The sequence below is a fragment of the Cynocephalus volans genome, chromosome 11 (genome assembly GCF_027409185.1).
Source record: "Cynocephalus volans isolate mCynVol1 chromosome 11, mCynVol1.pri, whole genome shotgun sequence".
Classification (NCBI taxonomy): Eukaryota; Metazoa; Chordata; class Mammalia; order Dermoptera; family Cynocephalidae; genus Cynocephalus; species Cynocephalus volans.
The window spans coordinates 1588463-1610537 of record NC_084470.1 but is presented as its reverse complement, the minus strand read 5'-3'; the positions used below and the strand labels follow the sequence as shown (position 1 = coordinate 1610537).

At 38.3% G+C, this 22075-nt stretch overlaps 1 protein-coding gene across 2 annotated transcripts in view; it reads right to left on the bottom strand.

The window, feature by feature from the left end:
* NPSR1 (neuropeptide S receptor 1) overlaps positions 1–22075 on the bottom strand; it is a 204315-nt gene that overhangs the window by 42113 nt on the left and 140127 nt on the right. The window contains exon 3 of one of the 2 annotated variants that reach the window (XM_063115100.1): positions 20304–20407. The exons of the other annotated variant lie outside the window; for it this stretch is intronic. Within the exon in view, the coding sequence (XP_062971170.1) occupies positions 20304–20407 (104 nt within the window). The remainder of the gene's footprint in view (positions 1–20303; positions 20408–22075) is intronic. 2 annotated transcript variants of the gene reach the window in all.

The following is a 22075-nucleotide window of genomic DNA, read 5'->3' as shown; positions in this document are numbered from 1 at the left end:
TTAAATTGATACTGAGGTATTTTATTTTTTTGGAGACTATTGTAAATGAGCTTACTTTCTTGATTTCATTTTCTGCTAGTTATCGGAGTGTAAAAATACTATTGATTTTTAGATGTTGATTTTATATCCTGCAACATTATTGAAATTGTTAATCAGCTGTGGGAGTTTTTTGGTAGAGTCTATAGGTTTTTCTCTATATAAGATCATGTCATCTGCAAACAAGGAAAGTTTCACTTTGTGCTCTCCAATCTTGATGCCCTTTTATTTCTTTCTCTAGCTTGACTGCTGTGGCTAGTAATGTTAAATAGGAGTGGGGAGAGTAGGCATCCTTGTCTTTTTCCTATTCTTAAGGGAAAAGCTCTCAGCTTTTCCCCATTCAGGATGATATTGGCAATTGGTTTGTCATAAATGACTTTTACAGTATTGAGTTAATTTCCTTCTATACTAATTTGCTGAGAGTCTGAATCATGAAGCGATGTTGAATGTTGTCAAATGCCTTTTCTGCATCAATTAAGATAATCATATGGTTTTGTCCTTGATTTTGTTGACGTGATGTATCACATTTATTGACTTGTGCAGGTTGAACCAAACTTGCGTCCCTGGGATGAATCACACTTGATCATGGTGTATAATTTTTTTGATGTGTTGCTGTAGTCTGATTGCTAGTATTTTGTCGGGGATCTTTGCATCTATGTTCATCAAGAATCTTGGCCTCTAGTTTTCTTTTTTTGTTGTGTCTTTATCTAGTTTTGGTATCAGGGTGATGCTGGCCTCATAGAATGAATTTGGAAGAATGGCTTCTGTTTCAATATTTTGGAAAAGTTTGAAGAGAAGTGGTATTAATTCTTCTTTAAAGGTTTGATAGAATTCAGCTATAAAGCCATTCAGACCTGGGCTTTTCTTTGTTGGAAGATTTCTAATTGCTGCTTCAATCTCATTGCTTGTTACTGATAAGTTCAGGTTCTCTGTTTCTTCTTGGTTCAGTCTTGGTAGTTTGTATGTGTCCAGAAATTTATCCATTTCCTCCAGGTTCTCATATTTGTTAGTGTACAGTTGTTTATAATAACCTCTAATGATTCTTTGTAATTCTGTGGTATCAGTTGTAATGTCTCCCTTTCCATTTCTGATTTTTGTTATTTGGATCTTCTCTCTTCTTTTTTTGTTAACTTAGCTAATAGTTTGTCTATTTTGTTTATCTTCTCAAAAAACCAACTTTTTGTTTCACTTATCTTTTTAATTATTTTTTGGGTCTCTATTTCATTTAGTTCTGCTCTGATCTTGATTATTTCTTTTCATCTACTACTTTTGGGATTGGTTGTTGTTGTTTTTCTAGTTCTTTGAGGCATAGCATTAGGTCATTTATTTGAAAACTTTCCATTCTTTTGATGTAAGCATTTATTGCAATAAACTTCCCTCTTAGTACTACTTTTGCTGTATCCCATAGGTTTTGGTATGATGTATCTTTATTTTTGTTAGTTTCAAGAAATTTTTTGACTTCCTGTTTAATTTCCTCTTTGACCTATAGTTCATTCAGGATTCTGTTGTTCAGTTTCCATGCACTTGAGTAGTTTCTAGAATTTTGCTTGTTATTGATTTCCAGTTCTGATCAATTACAGTATGAAAAGATACTTGGGATGATTTCAATTTTTAAAAATTTGCTAAGACTTGATTTGTGACCTACTATGTGGTCTATCCTAGAGAATGTTCCATGTGCTGATAAGAAGAATGAATATTGTCTATCGGTTGGATGAAATGTTCTGTCAATGTCTGCCAGGTCTAATTGATTTAAGGTGTAGTTTAAATCTTGTGTTTCTTTGTTGATTTGTTGCCTGAAAGATCTAACATTGAGAGAGGGGTGTTCAGGTCACCTACTATTATTGTATTTGGGTCTATCTCTTTTTTTTTTTTATGTCTGAGAGTATTTGCTTTACATGTCTAGATGCTCCACTGTTGGGTGCATACGTATTTCTGATTGTTATGTCTTCTAACTGGATAGATCCTTTTCTTCATTATATAATGGCCTTCTTTATCTCCTTTTATGATTTTTGGTTTAAAGCCTATTTTATCTAATATAAGAACAGCTATCCCTGCTCATTTTTGGTTTCTGTTTGCATGGTGTATCTTCTGCCATCCCTTTACTTTTAGTTTGTGTTTGTCTTGACAGGAGAGGTGGGTCTCTTGAAGACAGCATATAGTTGGGTATAGCTTTTTAATGCAATCAGTAAATCTGTGTCTTTTGAATGGGGAGTTTAATCCATGTACATTTAGGGTTGTTATTTATAAGTATTGTATTACTCCTGTCATTATATTGCTTTTTGCTTAGATATTTTAAATATCACTTGTCCCTCCCTTCTTTTTATTTTTCATCTTAAGGTAGTTGTATTTTTGAGGTAACATGATTTAGCTTCTTTCTCTTTCTCATTTGCATTTTGGTTTTAATGGTGGGTTTTGCTCTTTCTTGTGAATCTGTGATAGTGATTATCATTTTTCAGAATCTGGATGCATGACTCCTTTGAGTATTTCTTGCAGGGCTGGTTGTATGATAGAGAACTTCCATAATTTTTGTTTGTCAGGGAAATACAATATTTCTCTCTCCTTTCTGAAGGATAACTGTGCTGGGTATAGAATTCTTGGGCAGCAATTTTTTTGTTTTAGTCGTTTGAATATATCATCCTATTTTCTTCTGGCCTGTAAGGTTTCAGTTGAGAAGTCTGCTGTTAGTCTGATGAGGGCTCCCTTATAGGTTACTTGGCACTTTTCTTTTGCTGCTAGAATTCTCTCTTTGTCTTTGAGTTTTTCCAGTTTGCCTATCATGAGCCTTGGAGAAGATTTTTGGATTGAATCTGTTTGAGGATCTTTGGGCTTCCTGCATCTGAAGGTCTGCATCCCTCCCTATACCTGGGAAGTTTTCTGTTATTACCTCCTTGAATGAGTTTTCAAAGCCTTTTCTTTTTTCCTCCCCTTCTGTACCCATGATTCGGATGTTTGTGAGCTGTTGTCGTCTGCTAGCTCTCTTAAATTTCCTTCATTTTAAAAATTCTTTATTATTTTTTTGTCTGCCTGGGTTATTTTAAGAAGACCATCTTGGAGGTCTGAAATTCTTTCTTCTGCTTGCTCTAGCCTGCTGCGCAAGCTTTCTGTTCTGTTTTTTATTTCACTGAGAGAATATCCTTCATTTCTAGGAGTTCTGTTACATTCTTTTTTAAGTTATTAATCTCTTTGTAAATTTCTTCCTTCATATACTGGATACTTTTTCTTGTTTCGTTGTGCTCTCTAATTGATTCTTCTCTTATTTCTTTGAGCTTTCTTGCAATCAGGGCTCAGAATTCCTTTTCAGTCATCTCAAGGGTTTCTTGCTCTATGGGGTTTGGTACTTGAGAATTACTATATTCCTTTGGTAGTGTCATATCTTCTCATTTATTAGTAGTTCTAGTATTTTTATACTAATGTTTGGTCATCCAGTAGAACACTGATTTTCTTCTATCACTCTGGAGAGGGTTATGAGGGGGAAGACTTCCTCCTCTGTTTGTAGGTTCTACTGGTGACTCTTCTTGTAGCAATGCAGTTGAGTGTGCAGTGGGCTGCCTTGGCATTGCATGAGTCCTGCACACTCACCTGGACTGCCGTGCAGTGGGCAGGCGGGCCTGCATGGCCCTCTGGTGCTCAGGTGTGGGCAGGGCCTGTGGCTGTGTTGATTCCCAGGCATGGCTGGTGTATCACATGTTTGATTTGCATATGTTAAACTGTCCTTTCATCCCAAGAATAAATCCCACTTGATCATGGCATATTATCCTTTTAATATGTTATTGAACTTGGTTTGCTGGTATTTTATTGAGGATTTTTGCATTTATGTTCATCAGGGATATTAGCCTGCAATATTCTTTTCTTGTAGTGTCTTTGACTTTGGTATCATGTTAATGTTGGTCTCATAAGATAAGTTTGGGAGGGGGGAAAGATGGTGGAGACTAGAGGTGCCCAGGGTGAGTTTCTCCCACAGAAAAACTAATAGACAGCTAAATATTGATAGGAGAATCTGAGAGAGTGTAGGGGTACAGCACGAGACTGGTGAGAACCCTGTGGGCACTGAAAGCCCAAGGTAACAGCATACGGAGGAGAGGCACACAACCTCAGCCACCATGTCTCCACCACTGGGACAGGTAAAGGTGGAATTTTACCTTGCTGTGAAAAGGTAGGTAGAGGGCCCACACCAACCCATATTCTCACCACAGAGGTCTGCAGATCCTTTTGTAGGACAAGGCTGTAGCTAGTGTGGGGAAGTGCCTAGAATACATGCACTGCATTGTTACAGAACAGGAGCACATATAGCACATATTTTGCACTCCCCTGTCCTCACCCTTCTGATCCAAGCCCACACAGGACAGCATCATCTTGAAACCAGAGCCACTGTGGGATAACACTCTGCCAGACCTGTGGCCTCATTTTCCCAGCTTTAAGGATCTGTAGTCATTCCAGTGTACTCATAGGAGAGGCTAAAATGCCCTAATCCCAGTGGCTTGGTGCCTGGGCCCATAATGGCTGTGACTCTAGTCCTACAGTCTGGGAATCCAACCCCATGCCTGCTGAACTTATACACCCCATGTCCATGGGCACAAATCTGATAGGCAGCCCTGCCTCTAGCAGACCATCCCCCTTTCTCTCCCTACCCCCCACCTCCATACCAACTGGCTGGCTTCTGTGCATTCGAGCCCCCAACCCAGAAAAACAGCTTACAGATATCTACACAAACAAACACACACATGGGCCAGTGGAACTAAAGTGCATCGTTGCCCTCCCAGAGAAACAACCAGGTGGTTTTGCCCTCAATGTTCCTACCTAGCAGCCTCGCCCATCACCCAGGAGGTGGGTTTCTGGGCCCCTCTCAGCAGGTTGGCTTCCTGACCTCACCCGCCACCTGAGAAGCAGCAGACCTGGTATCATTTTGTCAGGTTAACTTCCTGAACTTGCCAACCCACTGAAAATTGGCTGACTAGGCCCCTTCTCATCAGGCCTGCTTTCCAACCTTGCCTACAACCTGGGAAGCTGCTGGTAAGGCTGTCTCTCTTCAAGGCTACTTTCTGACCTTGCCCACCACCCAAGAAGCAGATGGCTGGACTCTATCTATGCAGACCAAGCTAGCTGACTTGCCCACCACCAGAGAAATGACTGCCCAAGACCCTTCTCTGCAGCCTGCTGCTAGGACTCACTGACCACCCATCACACCTGCCCCATGGGCAATTGGCAGATCTGCACCTAGACAGCTGAGCCAAAGTGCAGCCATGTCCCCAGCTCACAGAAACAGCCTAACTGTCACATCACGGAGAAATCTGTCTCTGAGTCTTTGAATCATTCCACACACATGCTTCCAAGTGAGAAACAGCCTGGCTCATGTGCCCCTGGAAGTTCAACCACTAGTCAGAGAAGCAGCATGGTGACTCTGCTGCTTGCCAACCAGTCCCAGAGACCCTGACATGCCATACACCCAAATCCCAGACTGAGAATCCATCCAACAACCCTGTCCCCAGTGATGCAGCTTTTGAGATAACTGGCCCATAGAGTACACACACATACTCATGGCTTGTGAGCCAACCCAGCGAACCCTCCCTTGACAAAGCTGTGCCACTACCACCACAAACCTCCCAAGCATAGAACAGTGAGTCACAGACACAGCAAAAGTGGATTACAGCTGGAGAAACTAAACAGAGTCTACACTAATACACCCACTTAGAACAAAGCCATTGTACTCTATCCAGTTGACCCTCTAGGATGCATTTGCAGGCAAAAGTCTTTCCCAATGTAAGCCACTTACAACACTCAAAGAGGTGACTGTTTCACCAGATGCACAGAACTCAACACAGGGAAATAAGAAAGATGAAAAAATAAGATAACATGACCCAAACAAAGAAACATAATAGTGCTCCAGTAACTGATCCCCCAAAACTGGAAATTGCCAAATTCCTATAAAGGGAATTCAAATTAATAATCTTGAGGAAACTCACTGAGATATTAGAGAGTACAGACAATACAACAAAATTAGAAAAACAATTTATGATCAGAATGAGAAATTCAACAAAGAGATAGATATCATTAAAAGAGTCAAACAAAAATCTTGGAATTGAAGAATTTATTGAATAAAATGAAAAATACATCTGAGTTGCTCAACAACAGACTAGATCAAGCAGAAGAAATAATTTCTAATCTTGAATACAGAAGTTTTGAAGTAACACAGGAAGACAAAAAAAAAAAGAATAAAAAAGAATGAACAGAGCATACAAGATCTATAGGTTACTATTAAGAGAAAAAATTTCAAAACAAAAAAGATGATGAAAACATATTTAATGAAATAATAGCTGAAATCTTACCTAGTCTTGGCAAAGATAAGAACATCCAAACCCAGGAAGCTCAAAGGTCCCCAAATAGATTCAACCCAGAAAGATCCTATCCAAGACACATTGTAGACAAACTATTCAAAGTTAAAGAGAAAGTAATTGGCCATGATAATCAACCACATTGTATATTGACAAAATAAAATAAAATAAAATAAAATAAAATAAAATAAAATAAAAAAGAAAATTCTAGAAACAGCAAGAGAAAAATGTCAAGTCACCACAAGGGAATCCCCATTAGACTAACAGCAAACTTCTGAGCAGAAACCCTATAGGCCAGGAGAGAATGGGGTGACACATTAAAAGTACTGAAAGAAAAAAACTGCCAGCCAAGAACATTATACCTGGGAAAGCTATTCTTCAGAAATGAATGAGAAATAAAGTCTTTCTCCGAGAAGCAAAAGTTAAGAGAGTTCTTCACCACCGCACCAGCCTTACAAGAAATGCTTAGGGGAGCCCTACATCTAGAAGAGAATGAACGATAACAACCATCATGAAAACATGTGAAAATATAAAATTTACTGACAGCATAGATACACAAATTAGAAAGAGAAAGGAATCAAATAATATCAATATAGAAAGCCACCAACCCTCAAGGAGAAACAATAAGAGAGGAAGGAAGGAAGTCTACACAAAACAATCAGAAAACATCCAACAAAACGACAAAGGAAGACCTCACATATTGATAGTAACCTTGAAAGTAAATGGATTAAGTGCCCCAATTAAAATAAATAAATAAATAAAGAATGAATAAAAAAAGAAAAAACATGACCCATCCCTATGCTGCCTACAAGAAACATCTTACCTGCAAAGACACACACAGACTGAAAGTGAACTGGAAAAAGATATTCCATGCAAATGGAAAACAAAACTGAGCAAGAGTACTATACTGCTATCAGATAAAACAGGCTATAAACCAAATTCTGTACTAAGAATTGAGGAAGGTCATTATATAATGATAAAGGGATCAATCCAGCAAGAGGGTATAACAACCACAAATATGTATGCCCCCAACACCAGAGCACCCAGATATCAAAAGCAAATATTATCAGATCTAAGGGGAGAGATAGACACCAACACAGTAATAGTTGGGGACTTTAATGCCCTACTCTCATCATTGGGCAGATCATTGAGATAGAAAAATCGACAAAGAAACAATGGATTTAAATGGCTCTGCAGACAATATGGACCTAGCAGACATTACAGAGCATTTCATCCAATAGCTTCAGAATACACGTTCTTTTCATCAGCACATGGGACATTCTCCAGAATGACCATATGTAGGCCACAAAACAAGTCTCAACCAGTTCAAAAATATTGAAATCATATCATGTATTTTTTCTGATAATAATGGAATAAAGCTAGAAATAAATAACAAGAGGGACTTTTGAAACTACACAAATACATGGAAGTTAAACAACCTGCTCCTGAATGACCAACGGGTCAAAGAAGAGATTAAGAAGGTAATCAAACATTTCTTGAAACAAATGAAGGCAGAAACGCAACATACTAAAACCTATGAGACATAGCCAAGGTAATAGTAAGAGGAAAGTTTACAGCAATAAACTCCTACATAAAAAAAAAAAAAAAGATTTCAAATAAACAACCTAACAATGTGTCTTAGGGAACTAGAAAAGCAAGAACAAACCAAACCCAGAATGAGTAGAAGAAAAGAAATAATAAAAATCAGAGCAGAAAAAAAATGAAACTGAGATTAAAACACAATACAAAAGATTAGTAAAAAGTTGGTTTTTAAAAAAATATAAAATTGACAAACCATTGGCAAGACTAACCAAGAAAAAAAAGACCCAAATAAATAAAATCAGAAATGCAAAAGGAGACATTACAACTGAGACCACCATAATACTAAGAATTATTAGAGACCATTGTGAACAACTATATGCCAATACACGTGAAAACCTAGAGGAAATGGATAATTTCCTGGACATATATGACCTGCTTGGAATGAACCAAGATGAAATAGAAAATCTGAACAGACCAATAACAAGTGACAAGATTGAATCAGTGATAAAAAGTCTCCCAACAAAGAAAAGCTCAGCATAGGATGGCTGCACTGTTGAATTCTACCAGACATTCAAAGAAGAACTAATACCAATACTTCTTAAACTATTTCAAAAAATTGAAATGGACAGTTTTTCCAAACTCATACTACATGCTGTGGATGAACTGAATTGTGCCCCCCACCCCCCGCAATCCATTTATTAGAAGTGCAATTCCCACTATGACAGTGGAGACTGGGAAATCCTATTATGGTAGTTGAAAGGTGGGGCCTCAAAGAGGTGATTAGAGTGTAGGACGCTGCCTTAGCAAACAGATTAATAATGGTGGTCAGGGGCATGATTATGAAGGCTTTAAAAAGAGACCACATGAGGGTCTCTCTCTTCCATCATTTTCTGCCACGTGAGACCCCTGCATTGCTGTAAAGCTACTACCAAAGAAGACCCTCACCGGATGTGTTCCCTGGACTTTGGACTTCCCAGCCTCTGAAACTGTGAGCAATAAATTTTGTTTTCTTACAAATTACCCAGTTCTAGGTATTTTGTTATAAGCAACAGAAACAGACTAATAGACTATGAAGTCTGATACCAAAGCCATGTAAGTACACAACAAAAAAGAAAACTACAGGACAATATCCTGGATGCACATAGATACTAAAATCCTCAATAAAACACTAGCAAACCAAATTTAACTGCACATCAGAAAGATACACTGTGACCAAGTGGGATTTATCCCAGGGATGCAAGGATGGTATTGATTTGTGTACACACACAAATCAATAAACATGATAGAGCACATCAACAGAAGGAAAGAAAAAGAAAACATATGATAATCTCAATAGATGTGGAAAAAACATTTGATAAAATTCAACATCCCTTAATGATAAGGACTCGCAATGAATTAGGTATAGGAGAAATTATCTTAAGACAAACCCATAGCCGACACACTGAATAGGGAAAAACTGAAAGCTTTCCTAAGAAATGGAACAAGACAAGGATGCCCATTCTCACCACTTTTACTCAACATAGTACTGGAAGTCCTCTATACAATAGCCAAGATTTGGAACCAACCTAAGTGTCCATCAGTGGGTGATTATACAAAGAAAATGTGGTATTCCACACAATGGAATATTACTCAGCCATAGAAAAGAACGAAATTCTGCCATTTGAAGTAACAAGGATGAGCTTGGAGAAAATTATGTTAAGTGAAATAATCTAGGCACAGAAAGAGGAATACCACATGTTCTTACTCATATGTGGAAGCTAAAAAAGTTGATCTTGCAGAAGTAGAGAGTAGAACAGTGATTATTAGAGATCAGTAAGGGGACGGGGTAGGGGGAATGGCTGAAGGTGGTCAATAAATACAAAACTGTGCAGAGAGTGAAAGAATAAGATCTAGCATTCTATAGCAAGACAGGAGACTACAGTCAAAATAGATTACTGTAGCTAATTGAGATGATTTCGAATGTTTCCAACATGAGAAGTGACAGATGTTTAACGTAATGGATATGCTAAATACCCTGATATGATCATTGCACACCATATAAATTTTCTCAGATATCACATTGTATTAGTCCATTTCTGTTGCTTATAATAGAATACCTGAAACTGGGTAATATATAAAGAAAAGAGGTTTATTTCTTACAGATTTGGAGACTGAGAAGTCCATGGTCCAGAGGACCCATCTGGTGGGAACTCTCTACAGGGTCCCGTGTCAATCAGGGTGTCACGTAGAAAGAATGGGCCGAGCAAGAGAGAGCTAAACTGCTCAACTGCTCTCCATATAAAGCCATCAGAACCATGCCCATTACTCATGACTGGATCAATTCATTCACAAGGGCACAGGCCTCAAAATATAATCACCTCTTAAAGTACCTACTTTGCAAGTGCCATAATTGGATTTCCCATACCCTCTTAGCATTGTTACAATGAGGGCCAAGCTTCAGTGAGTTTTGGAGGGGGGACATTCAATCCACAACACATTGTACTCCATAAATATATACAATTATCATGAGTCAATTAAGAGAAAATAAATTTAAAAGAAAAAAGAGTAGAATAGTGGTTAATAGAGGCAGGGAAGGACAGAGAGAATGGGGGGATGAGAGAGGTTGGTAAAGGGGTACAAAGTTACAAAATTATAGGTAGATAGGAAGAATAAGTTCAGGTGCTTAATGGGTGACTATAGTTAATATTTTATTGTCTATTTCAAGATAGCCAGAAAAGAGGATCTTGAATGTTATGACCACAAAGAAATGACAGGCTTCCAGTCAAGATGGCAGAATAGACAGGTCCTAGCATCACTCTCTCCCACAAATTGACCAATTTATAACAAGTAAAAAGCAATGACAGCCAAGCTGGGGCTGCGAGAGCTCAGGGGAATAGGAGAGACTTATGGAGTGAATGAAGGTGGAAGAAGCCACGATGAGAGGAAATAAAAAAATCACTCTGAATGTTTTGAGTCCAAGCCACTTTCCAGGCTGGAGCTGCTGAGCACATGGAGCAGGAGCTGGCAAAAGCTGCAGCTGTGCCCTTCATATGAAGTTGCTTGGAGGCGGCAGGGGAGAAGAGGGCCTTGGTGGCCCCCAGGACAGCAAGACCACCAATAGGGTTCCTGTGGACCCACATAGAATGAGGAGCCACAACAACTGAAAAAAGGGAGCAACTCAGAGTCTGGTGAGTCATTGCCAGGGACTAGAGCATGGCCTGTCTCATGGGAAGTGTTTGGGGCACAGGTGGTGGGGTAGACAGGCCTATTGGGGGAACATTGGGGCACAGCAAGGACAGCTGATCTGCCCTCCAGTCAGCACAGGACCACTCAGTGGAGACTGGTCAGGAATATGGAACTGCAGTGGGTGCGGTTTGCTGGGACACTCAGGCCTAGGCTGGAGTTTACATGCAATCCAGGGGTACTGCATCTCATGAGAGCCGGAAGTGCCTATAAAGTCAACCATTAAATCCTGAGCTGCCCTTCCCCAGGGGATCAGCAGAAAAGCAGCAATTTAGCTCAGCCACAGAGTTCAAGTGCTGGTCCTCACAGGAATTTCCCCCATTTTAGAAGTAAGCAGAGGACAACAAATTAATTCCAGTGTAGAGTTTAAGTGGTGAGAACAGCAAATAACCCAAAACAGAACTGAAAGAAAAGCAAAGTACCCACAGCCAGAGACAAAGTTTGATAGTAACTAGTAAAGGTCTCACATGACCAAAGAACACTTATAACACCTAGAAGGACTGGAAGTCCTCTAGGCTACCATGCGGAGGGGAGAGGGGGGTGTGTTGGGAGCCTCAGCCAAGCCCGCTGACACCTGCAACCAGTCCCAAGGGTAGGGGCCTTGGGCCTCAGCCACACCCCTCGACACTTGCAAGCAGCCCAGTGATGACCACTGAACCTCCACAGGAAGCGCCCTGGGCTCTCCCGAGCCAGGGTGGTGGGGGCTGAAGACCTTAGACATGGCTCCTGACACCTGCAACCAGCCCAGAAACAACCATTGAGCTGCCACAGGAAGTGCACTGGGCTCTCCCAAGCTAGGGCAGTGGGGGGCCAAGGGCCTCAGCCATGCCCCCCCAACATGCACAACTAGCCCAGCAAAGACTACCAAGCTGCCACAAGAAGTGTACTGGGCTCCCGAGCTGGATAGTGGGGGGGTGAGGGCTTTAGCCACCCACCCACCCGACATCTGCACCCAGCCCAACAATGACCGAGCCATTGCTGGAAGCCCCCTGGTGTCCCCTGTGGGAATGAGGGGGGTGCCACAGGCCTCAAACCCACCCCTTCCCCTTCTTCCTTCTATCCTATTTCCTTCCCCTTTCCCCTCTCCCCTCCCTCCCAACTGCTTCACAACAACATCCTAGAATGTAAAAGTAATAACATTAATAAGTAAAGAAAAAAGAAGAAATGTTAACTGTGATAAATGTTTAGGTGATAGATATGCAAACTATTCTAAATGGATCACTATGTAATATATGTGTATGTATTGAAACAACAAACTATGTCCCATAAAAATGTGCAAATAAATAAATTAATTAATTTAAAAAATAAAATAAATTTGGATGTGTTTCCTTGTCTTCAATTTTTTTTGGAAGAGTTTGAGAAGGATTGGTATCAATTTTTAAATATTTGGTAGATTAATCTGTAAACCCATCTGGTCCAAGGATTTTCTTTATAGAGAGGTTTTAAATTACTTATTCAATCTCCTACTTATTGTTGATCTATTCAGATTTTCTATTTTATCAGGATTCAGTCTTGGTAGGTTTAATGTTTATAGAATTTTATTGGTTTCTTCTAGGTTATCCAATTTGTTGGTGTATAATTGTTCATAGCAGTCTCATAATCCTTTGTATTTCTGTAGTATCAGTCGTTATGTCTCCTCTTTCATTTCTAATTTTATTTATTTGAGTCTTCTCTCTTTTTCTCTTAGTCTAGGTAGAAGCGGGTTAATTTTGTTTACCTTTTCAACTAACTCTTAGTCTTGTTGATTTTTCCCATTATTTTTCTAGTCTCTATTTCATTTATTTCTTCTCTAATCTTTATTATTTTCTTTCTTCTGCCTACTTTGGGTTTAGTTCACTTCTTCATTTTCTAGTTGTATGAGATATAAAATTAGGGTGTGGATATGAGTTCTTTCATAATGTAGGCATTTATTGCTATATATTTCCTTCTTAGTACCACTTTTATTGTGCCCCCTACATTTTTATGTATCTTGTTTTCATTTATCTAGATGTTGTTTTGTTTTTATTTCTCTTTGAATTTTTTTTCTCATTTGTTGTTTAGGAGTGTGGTGTTTAATTACTCGTACATTTTGCAATCATCTTGTTGTTGATTTCTAGTTTTATACCATTGTGATTGGAAAATATTTGTGATCTGACTTTAATCTTAAATGTGCTAAGACTTGTTTTGTGGCATAACATATATCTATCCTGGAAAATGTTACATGTGTTCTTGAGAAGAATGTATGTTCTACTGTTGTTGGGTAGAATATTCTGTATATGTCTGTTAGGTACATTTGCTCTATAGTGTTGTTCGAGTCCACTGTTTTCTCCTTGATTTTCTGTCTAGATGATCTTCCCATCATTGTAAGTGTGGTACTCATGTCTCCTGTTATTGTATTTCTGCTTATTTCTTCATTCTGTTTCATTAATATTTTCTCTATATATTTAGGTGCCCTGATGTTGGGTGCATATATATTTATAATTGTTATATCTTCCTGAAAAAATCGTTCTTTTATCATTGTGTTATGTCCTTCTTTGTCTCCATGACCATTTTGACTTAATATCTATTTTGTTTGATATAAGTGTAGCCATGCCAGCGCCCTTTTGCTTACCATTTACATTGAATATATATTTTTATCTCTTCACTTTAAGTCTAAGTCTGTTCTTAAATCTAAAGTGAGTCTATTGTAATCAGCATATAGTTGAGTCTTCTCTGTTTAATTCATTTATCTACTCTATGTGTTTTAATTTGGGAGTTTAATATTCAGGCTTAAAGTGATCATTGATTGAAAATGACTGATTATTCACATCTTGTTAATTCCCTTCTATCTGTCTTGTACTCCTCTGTTCATAATTTTATCTTTTGCTGTCTTCTTTTGTGTTTCATTGATTTTTTTGGTAGTGATATTCTTTGATTCCTTTCCTTCTTCCTTTTTGGTATCTTCCATAGGTGTTTCTTTTGATGGTTTCCATGAGGCTTACATAAAATATTTTATAGTTATAACAGTCTGTTTTGCAGTTGTAACAAGTAACTTCAATCACATGTATATTTTAATTCTCCCCCCATGTACATGATATTAATATCATGATTTCATGCTTTTATATTGTGTATTTGTTAACAGATTTTTGTAGTTATTATTTTAACTTTTATACCAAAATTAAGAATTTATTACATAGCACCATTACATTTTTACCCTATTCTGTATGTATTTATATGTTTATCTTTATATAGTGAGTTTTATACTTTCATATGCTTTCATGGTGCTATTTAGTGTTCTTATTTTAAGTTGAAGAAATCATTTTAGCATTTCTTACTAGGCAGGCTACAAACAAAAGTTGATGAAATCTCTCAGCTTTTGTTTTCTGAGGGTTTTTATTCCTCCTTTTTAAAAAGACTTTTTTGCTGGGTAAAATATTCCTGATTGGTGTTTTGTTCTTTCAGCATTTTGAATATATCGTCCCACTCCCCTCTCTCCTCCAAGCTTTCTGTTGAGAAATCTACTGTTATGGATGCTCCCTTGTATAAAAAAAGTTGATTTTCTTTTTCTGCTTTCAAAATTCTCTAATTAAATTCTCTCACTGTCTTTGACTTTTAACAGTTTGACTACAACAAGGCACACTGAGACTTCTCCTTCAGGAGAAAGAGAGAGAAGTGGATCTTGCACACAACATTGCAACATCTTAGTGCACTACTCTAAGGAAAAAGACAGGTATTTCTCATTACCTTAGACTTCTGTGTAGACTTCTTTGGATTCATTCTATTTGTGACTTTTTGGGCTTCATAAAGCTGGATGTCTATTTCCCTCCCCAGATTTGGGCATTTTGAGGTCATGCTTTCTTCAAATAAGCTTTCCTCTCCCCCTCTTTTCCTTCAGAGACTCCCATAATAAATATATTGGTTGGTTGATTGTGTGCCATACAAGGCTTTATTCACTCTTTATGTGATTGAATTGCATACTCTTGATTGTGTGCACATATTTAGGCTTTATTCACTCTTATTTATTTATTTATTTAGCTCCTCTGAGTGCCTAATTTCAAATGACCTGTCTTTGAGTTTGCTGATTCTTTCTCCTACTTAATTGAATCTGATGTTTCTATTTAATTTTTCAGTTTGATTATTGTATTCTTTGATTCCAAAATTTCTGTTTGGTTCAATTTTATGGTTTCTATTTCTGTTGACATTCTTATTTTGTCTATGTATCATTTTCCTGATTTCACTTAGTTGTCTACTTTTGTTCTATTCTACTTCACTGAGCATCTTTAAGAAGATCATTTCTGGGCTGGCCCCATGGCTCACTCGGGAGAGTGCGGCGCTGGTAGCTCTGAGGCCATGGGTTCGGATCCTATATAGAGATGGCCGGTGTGCTCACTGGCTGAGCGTGGTGTGGACCACACCATGCCAAGGGCTGCAATCCCCTTACTGGTCAGGAAAAAAAAAAAGAGAAAAAAAAGAAGGTCATTTTTAATCTTTGACAATTGACAGATCTCCATTTCTTTAGGGTCAGTTATTGCAGACTTATTTTGTTCTTTTGTTTTAGTCATATTTTCCAATTCTTCATAGTCCTTGTAGCTTTGTGTTGGTTTCTAGACAATTGAAGAGGCAGCCATCTCGTCCAATCTTTACAGATTGGCTTTGGCAGGGAAAGAGCTTCACCAATCCATCTGGTTAGAAATTCTGGTAGTTTCTCATCATTCTCTGTGAATGTGACTGTTCCACTCCTTTACTTCCCTCTTGGGAGAGAAGTTTCAGGATTGTGTGCCATACTGGGCAATGAGAGATACCTGTCCTTTTTTCCTAGGGTAGTGCACTAAGATGTTGGAATGTTGTGTGCAAGATCCACTTCTCTCCCTTTATCCTGAAGGAGAAGTCTCAGTGTGCCTTGTTATAGTCCAACAGAGCTGTGACAGCTGCAGAGGTCATCCTGGTGCTCAGATTCATTCATTCACCTGCTGAGATCTGTGCCATTTGCTGAGATCCACCAACTTAATTTCAAAGGTATACTTTTCTTCTTTATAGCTCTGTTCCCTCCCCCCTGCTTTGTGCTCTTATTGTTATATAAATAACATCTTCATGCATGTTGTGCCCGTCGACCCAGATATAATTATTACTTTATGTAGTGACCTTTTAAATTAGATAGGAGAAAATGTGTGACAAACATAATTTATATTTATTCTTTCCTTATATTTGCTTATGTAGTTACCTTTGCCAGTGCTCTTTATTCCTTCATTTGGATTGGAGTTAATGTCTAGTATTTTATTTTAGTTCAAACAAAGGGCTCCCTGTAGAATTTCTTTTAGGGCAGGTATGTTAGCAATGTATTCTCTCAGTTTTTGTTTATCTAGGAATGTCTTAATTTCTTTTTTAATGTTCAAAAACAGTTTTAATGGATATAGAATTCTTGTGTTTTTTTCCTTCGTCACTTTAAATGTCATCCCACTCCCTGTGGTCTTCTGTGATTTCTAATGAGAAAGCAGCTGATAATTTTATTGTGGATTCCTTGCACATAATGAGTTGCTAATCTCTTGCTCCTTTTATGATTTTCTCTTTTTTATTTAAGTCATATATATATACGTATGTATATATCTGTTCAGCATTTGATTGTGATGTATTTAGGTGTGGATCTCTTCAAATTTATCCTGTTTGAAGTGTATTGAGCTTCTTGAGTGTGTAAATTAATGTTATTCATCAAATTTGGTAAGTTTTCAGTCTTTACTTTTAAAAAAATATTCTTTCTGCCTCTTTCTCTCTCTCCTCTCCTGCGACTCTATGATTATGTTGGGTTCTTGATAGTGTCCCACAGGTCTTTGAGACTCTGTTCATTTTTCTATATTATATTTTCTTTATGTTCCAGAGTGGATACTTTTAATTGGTCTATTTCTAAGTTCATTAATTCTCTTTTATGCCTACTTAAATGTGCTGCTGAGCCCCTCCAGTGAATTTTTTATTTCAGTTGTTGTATTTTCCACCTCCAGGATTTCTATTTGTTTATGTTTTATGCTTTTTATGTTTATATTGTTATACTCTATTTGGTGAGACATTGTTTTCATATTCTCCTTTAGTTCTTTACAGATGGTTTCATGTAGTTCTTTGAACATGTTTAAAATCTTTGTCTAGTAAGTCCACTGGTGTGGTTTCCTCAGGAACATTTCTTTTGATTTTATTTTTACTTGTGAATGGGCCATACTCTTGTTTCTTTGTTTGTCCTATTTCTTTTTTTGTTTGTTTGTTTGTCCTATTTCTGCTGTTGTTGTTAAAAACTTCTTACTCTGAAAAGCATATTTGCATCCCTCTTCATGGTTTGTGGTGGTTGTTTATTGGGGTTATTGTTTCTTTGTTGTGGCTTTTCTGAATAAATTCTGTAAAGTGTGTATTCTTTGGCCTGGGTGGCCACTGAATTCTCTGCTCAATTAGCTTAGCCATCAGTTAATAGCTGAAGAGAGATTTTCCTACATCCAGGGAACCCATGTCTTTCAGTCATTGCAGAATGGCTCTATGTTAATTTAGGAGGACGGTTTTGACACTCAGCCAGGCGACTGATAACTCTGCCTTTGTCTTCACTTCCTAATTGCACAAAGCATCAAAATCAATGCAAGGTAACAGCTTAGGGCCTTTTCTGTTTTTTTCTTGAGCATGGGCACTGTCCTGGGCACATACCTGGTCTTCTAGATTCTCTGTAATATATCAGAGATTTTCAAAATTTCTATGAATATCTCATTACCCAGCTTATGTGCTTACACTTTGGTTGGTCTATTGTTTTCCCCAACTGTTATCCAATACCTTCAGCATCTGTGAAGTTAATAAATTGTTTGTAATTGATTTTGACAAATGACCCCAGGGAAAAGGCTTTTCACAGTGGGCAAGTTCTGAATCAAGTAGAATATAGACAGAATTGCAAGTGAGTTCTTCCAGAGAACTACCAGACATGTCGAATAATGACATCCTTCTGGAAATGAGACTTTGATAAAGCTCTAGCCCTATTCAGTTCTCTTCAGTATTTGTTTTTAGTCTGTCTCCAGACTATTTGTTTTTACTGTGAATATGAACTGTTAATTTCCAAGGCTGCCGCAGAGCTGGATACTGGGGCATGAGACTAATGCAAGCTAAAACACCACAAAGCTCATTTTTCTTGCTGAGTTTCAGCCATTTTCTTTAAGAAATGTTCCCTGGATTGTTGCAAGCCTTTGGTTAGTTTCTAGAGTCCTGAAAACTTTGATTCTCACATTTTTTTTTGCCAGTTTACTTGTTGCCTTTATGAAGGAGAGAATTATCAGAGTTTCTTACTCTGCCCTTTTTCCTATGTCACAAAGGTATACTTTATTATAATATTCTCTTAATATTCATTGCAAATATGGTTAGAAGAAATTTTACTGACATAAATATTTCTGGATCATGAAAACATTTTTAAGTTAACAATTAGAAAAAAGACATAGGTTATAACGTGCTTTTGAAAAATGTGAAGATATCTGTGGTAGTTAACCTCTAACGTGTCCCCAGTGATCCTTGCCTCTGGTTTCAGTCCCTTTGTGGTTCCCTTCTCCCCACACTGAATCAGTGTTGACTTGTGTGACTAAGAGAATAGTGTGGAAGTGATGGTATATAACTTTTGAGACTAGTTTATAAAATACATTGCCACTTCCACCTCTTTTTGCCCCTTGGAGAGATTACTCTTGGGAAAGCCAGCTATCATGTTGTGAGGACACTAAAGAATACCTATGAAAAGGCCCAGGTGCAGAAGAATAGTGTATTCTGACAAGTTGCAGCAATGACTTGCCAGCTGTGTGACTGAGCCACCTTGACAGTGAACCACTCAGCCCTGGTAGAGCCTTCCAAAGATTATAGTCCCAAGAAATATCTGACTAAATCTCATGATAACCTGTTAGTCATTCCTGCCCAGCCACACTGTTCCTGAATTCTTGACTAATAGAAACTACAAGATAATAAATATTACTGTCTTACACCACTAAGTTTTGGTGTGATTTGTTTCTCTGCAATTGATTACTAATACAGTAAGCAATTAAAAACACTTATCTACAAGGAAGCAAAAATCCTCAAAAAGGAATTGAACCGTGTTTTAAAAAAATACCCCTGAGAAACTACTGGCCCCAGATAGGAGCTATTTCACACCTACCAAACTTGCAAGCTTGTGTTCAGAGCACAAAAGGAGATTGTGATTGTAACTATTCCCTATTCATTTTCTGAAGGTAAAATAACTTTCTTACCAAGATCTGAAAATGATCAAATAGATGAAAATCACAATCTTACTTACGAACATAGATGCAAAGGTATTAAAAGATCCTGCTATCAAATGGAATCTGGCAGGGTAAGGTTTTCCAGAAATGCATTATATGTCTATAAAGCTATAATAATTTAGACCTGATGTACTGGCATCATAATAAATATTAATGGAAGATAATTTTAAGAACTCATAAACAGAGCACATTAATCCTAACATCAGTTATGAAATGGCCCATTCTTTCCATACTTAGTTGCTAAGTACCTTAATCTATATTATATACATATATAATGTATCAATAATATAATACATGTTTATGGTATACATATGTAATATTTTAAACCGGATATACATACTATACATATATGTGACTTACATTGGAGCCTATTGTCAGGCAAAGTGTAGATACATTTAAAAATAGATCTTACCAGGAACTCAGAAAGTCAATATTCCAATTATAAAATAATTGAAGAGGGATAAGAGACAGCTTAGAGAAGAAGAAATCCAAATGACAATAGCTATTTTAAAAAGTGCAATTTAGGTGGTAATAAAATAGGTAATACTTATTTTCTGACAAATTTCCAAAGTTATTCAAAATGAACAGTAGCTAATATTGGGCTAGTTTGAGGGGAATGAGGTAAATATAATTAACAAATTTCTTGGAGATTATTTAGCCAGAATATGTCAAAAACCTTAATATTGACCCAGAAATTTTACTTAATGATTGAATATTAATGCTTTATATTCTTCTTATTGCTTGCTTGTGTTTTCTTTATATATGTATTTTATTTAGCAAAAGAAATACATTAAAACATCTTACAAATTTTGTTTGTCCTTTCACCTGGGGAAGAGGGCAATTTGTTGCATGGGAGCGCAAAGTTTTATGTTATTGTCCTTACATGGAATCTAAGAGCAAACTCTGGTGTCCGTTTGTCTCAGCACATTTGGAAGGTGCTACATACCTGCAAGTAGCGGACCACCCGGCAGACCAGGTCAGGTGCCACGAAGTCTCCCGTGAATCGCCAGATAATATCTGTCAAGATGCTGATCAGTCCGGTGAGAGAGTCTAACAAAAACACACAAGTACTTCAGTTCAGTCTTCTTCAAATTTGCAGCTGGGCCAAAGTAGAAATGAATTCCTGGGGAGACTTTCCCCCCTGATTTGTCAGATGGCCTCTGAGGAAAAGTGAGGCAAGGTGGGAGGGTCCTTGACTTTTGTTGCTGGAGTTTGTCACCACTTAGAGGCAACCACCTAGGAAGGACTTCAATAATGACTAAAGAAGGATCATGCTAATCTTGGAGTTGGCCTTTTAAGTCACAGGAGAGGAATTCTAAGGGGACCTAGAGCTGTACTAAAGCAAGCACTGTGTGAGAATCAAAAGAGGACAACATTGAAACAAGTAAAATGCTTATCTTTGGGAAGCCCTTAGAAATTCCACCTTTTGTAGCCATTCTTTTACAGCTTGGACCTCGTGTTATCTTCTTGCCCTCAAATTCAGTCCCCCAGCCCCAGTTTCCTCTGTTTTCTTTCTCTCCCACCTTTCAACATCTGCCCTTGGAAAAGCCAAATGCATGATCTATCAATTTAATTAAGTTAGTTGGTTAAACTGCAAGGGAACTGAAGCTAAGGTCAGGGACTTTGTTCTCCTGTGGGCAGTTCATCTGCACTTAATTCTGTAGTTAGAGACTATACATATGTCTATAGCAGAAATGGCAAAGTCTACTATGCATCTAAAAACTGCCTATTCCCCTTCCATGAGAGACATTACTGACTGATGCAGTCCGGAATCTTTCCCAAAACAGTGCTGCAAAGATTCTCATCTGATTGATGGACAGGACCGGAACACAAGACATGGGATATAACACCCTGTCGAGGACTCCAGAGGCAAAACAAACTCATTGTTAGAGTATCTCTTAGAAGCCTGGAGAAAGTGATGGTCCTTTCTTGGTAATATGGAAATGCCTGAGTTGCCCTGGTAGATAGTAGAAAAAAGAATAAGCCTGAAGGAAGTGGGCACGCTGTAATGCATACATTACGTGAAGCCAGAACCCCCATCAGAGAATTATTACCATGGAGGGCTCAGAAGACACCTCATCAAGGCCACCAGGAATGCACTGGTGACAGGGACACTAGCAGCACCAAGAAGCTCAGTGGCACTTCCATCTACAGGCCAGGTGGACAGCAGGAGAGGTGGCCATAGAGCCAGGTTTTGCACCGTGATGGCAAGTATGTTCTGTATTGATTTTCCTAGTGCTTCCCGAAGGCACGCACATCTATCTGTCTGAGTGACTGTGTACTGGGGCAATGGGAATACCCAGACATTTTGAGGACCATTAGGCATAGGGTCTGAGTTGACATGGAACCCAGACACCTAGAGTGCTGTTACAGCTCTACTGGTAGAGTGGACTATTATGGGGCCAGGTAATAAATGGAATCTCGGCTACAGTGGGCTGATCCACTAGGTTTTCAGCCCTCATTAGTCCATTCCCCCAATCCCCAAGTGTTTAGTTGGGACTGATATACTTGGCATTTGGAGTAACCCCATAGTGGCTTCCCTGTCATAGTAAAGAAGGCTGGTGCAAGTGCTCAATTCCCCAGAGGAAACTGGATGGATCCGCAAGAATGACCGTGGCCTGGCTCCGCTGAAGAACCAAAGAAGCTCCAAGTTTGGGGCTGAAGCGAGGGTGCCCATAATTCTGTTTCCGATGGTTTATTTTTATTGCTGTGTTTCTG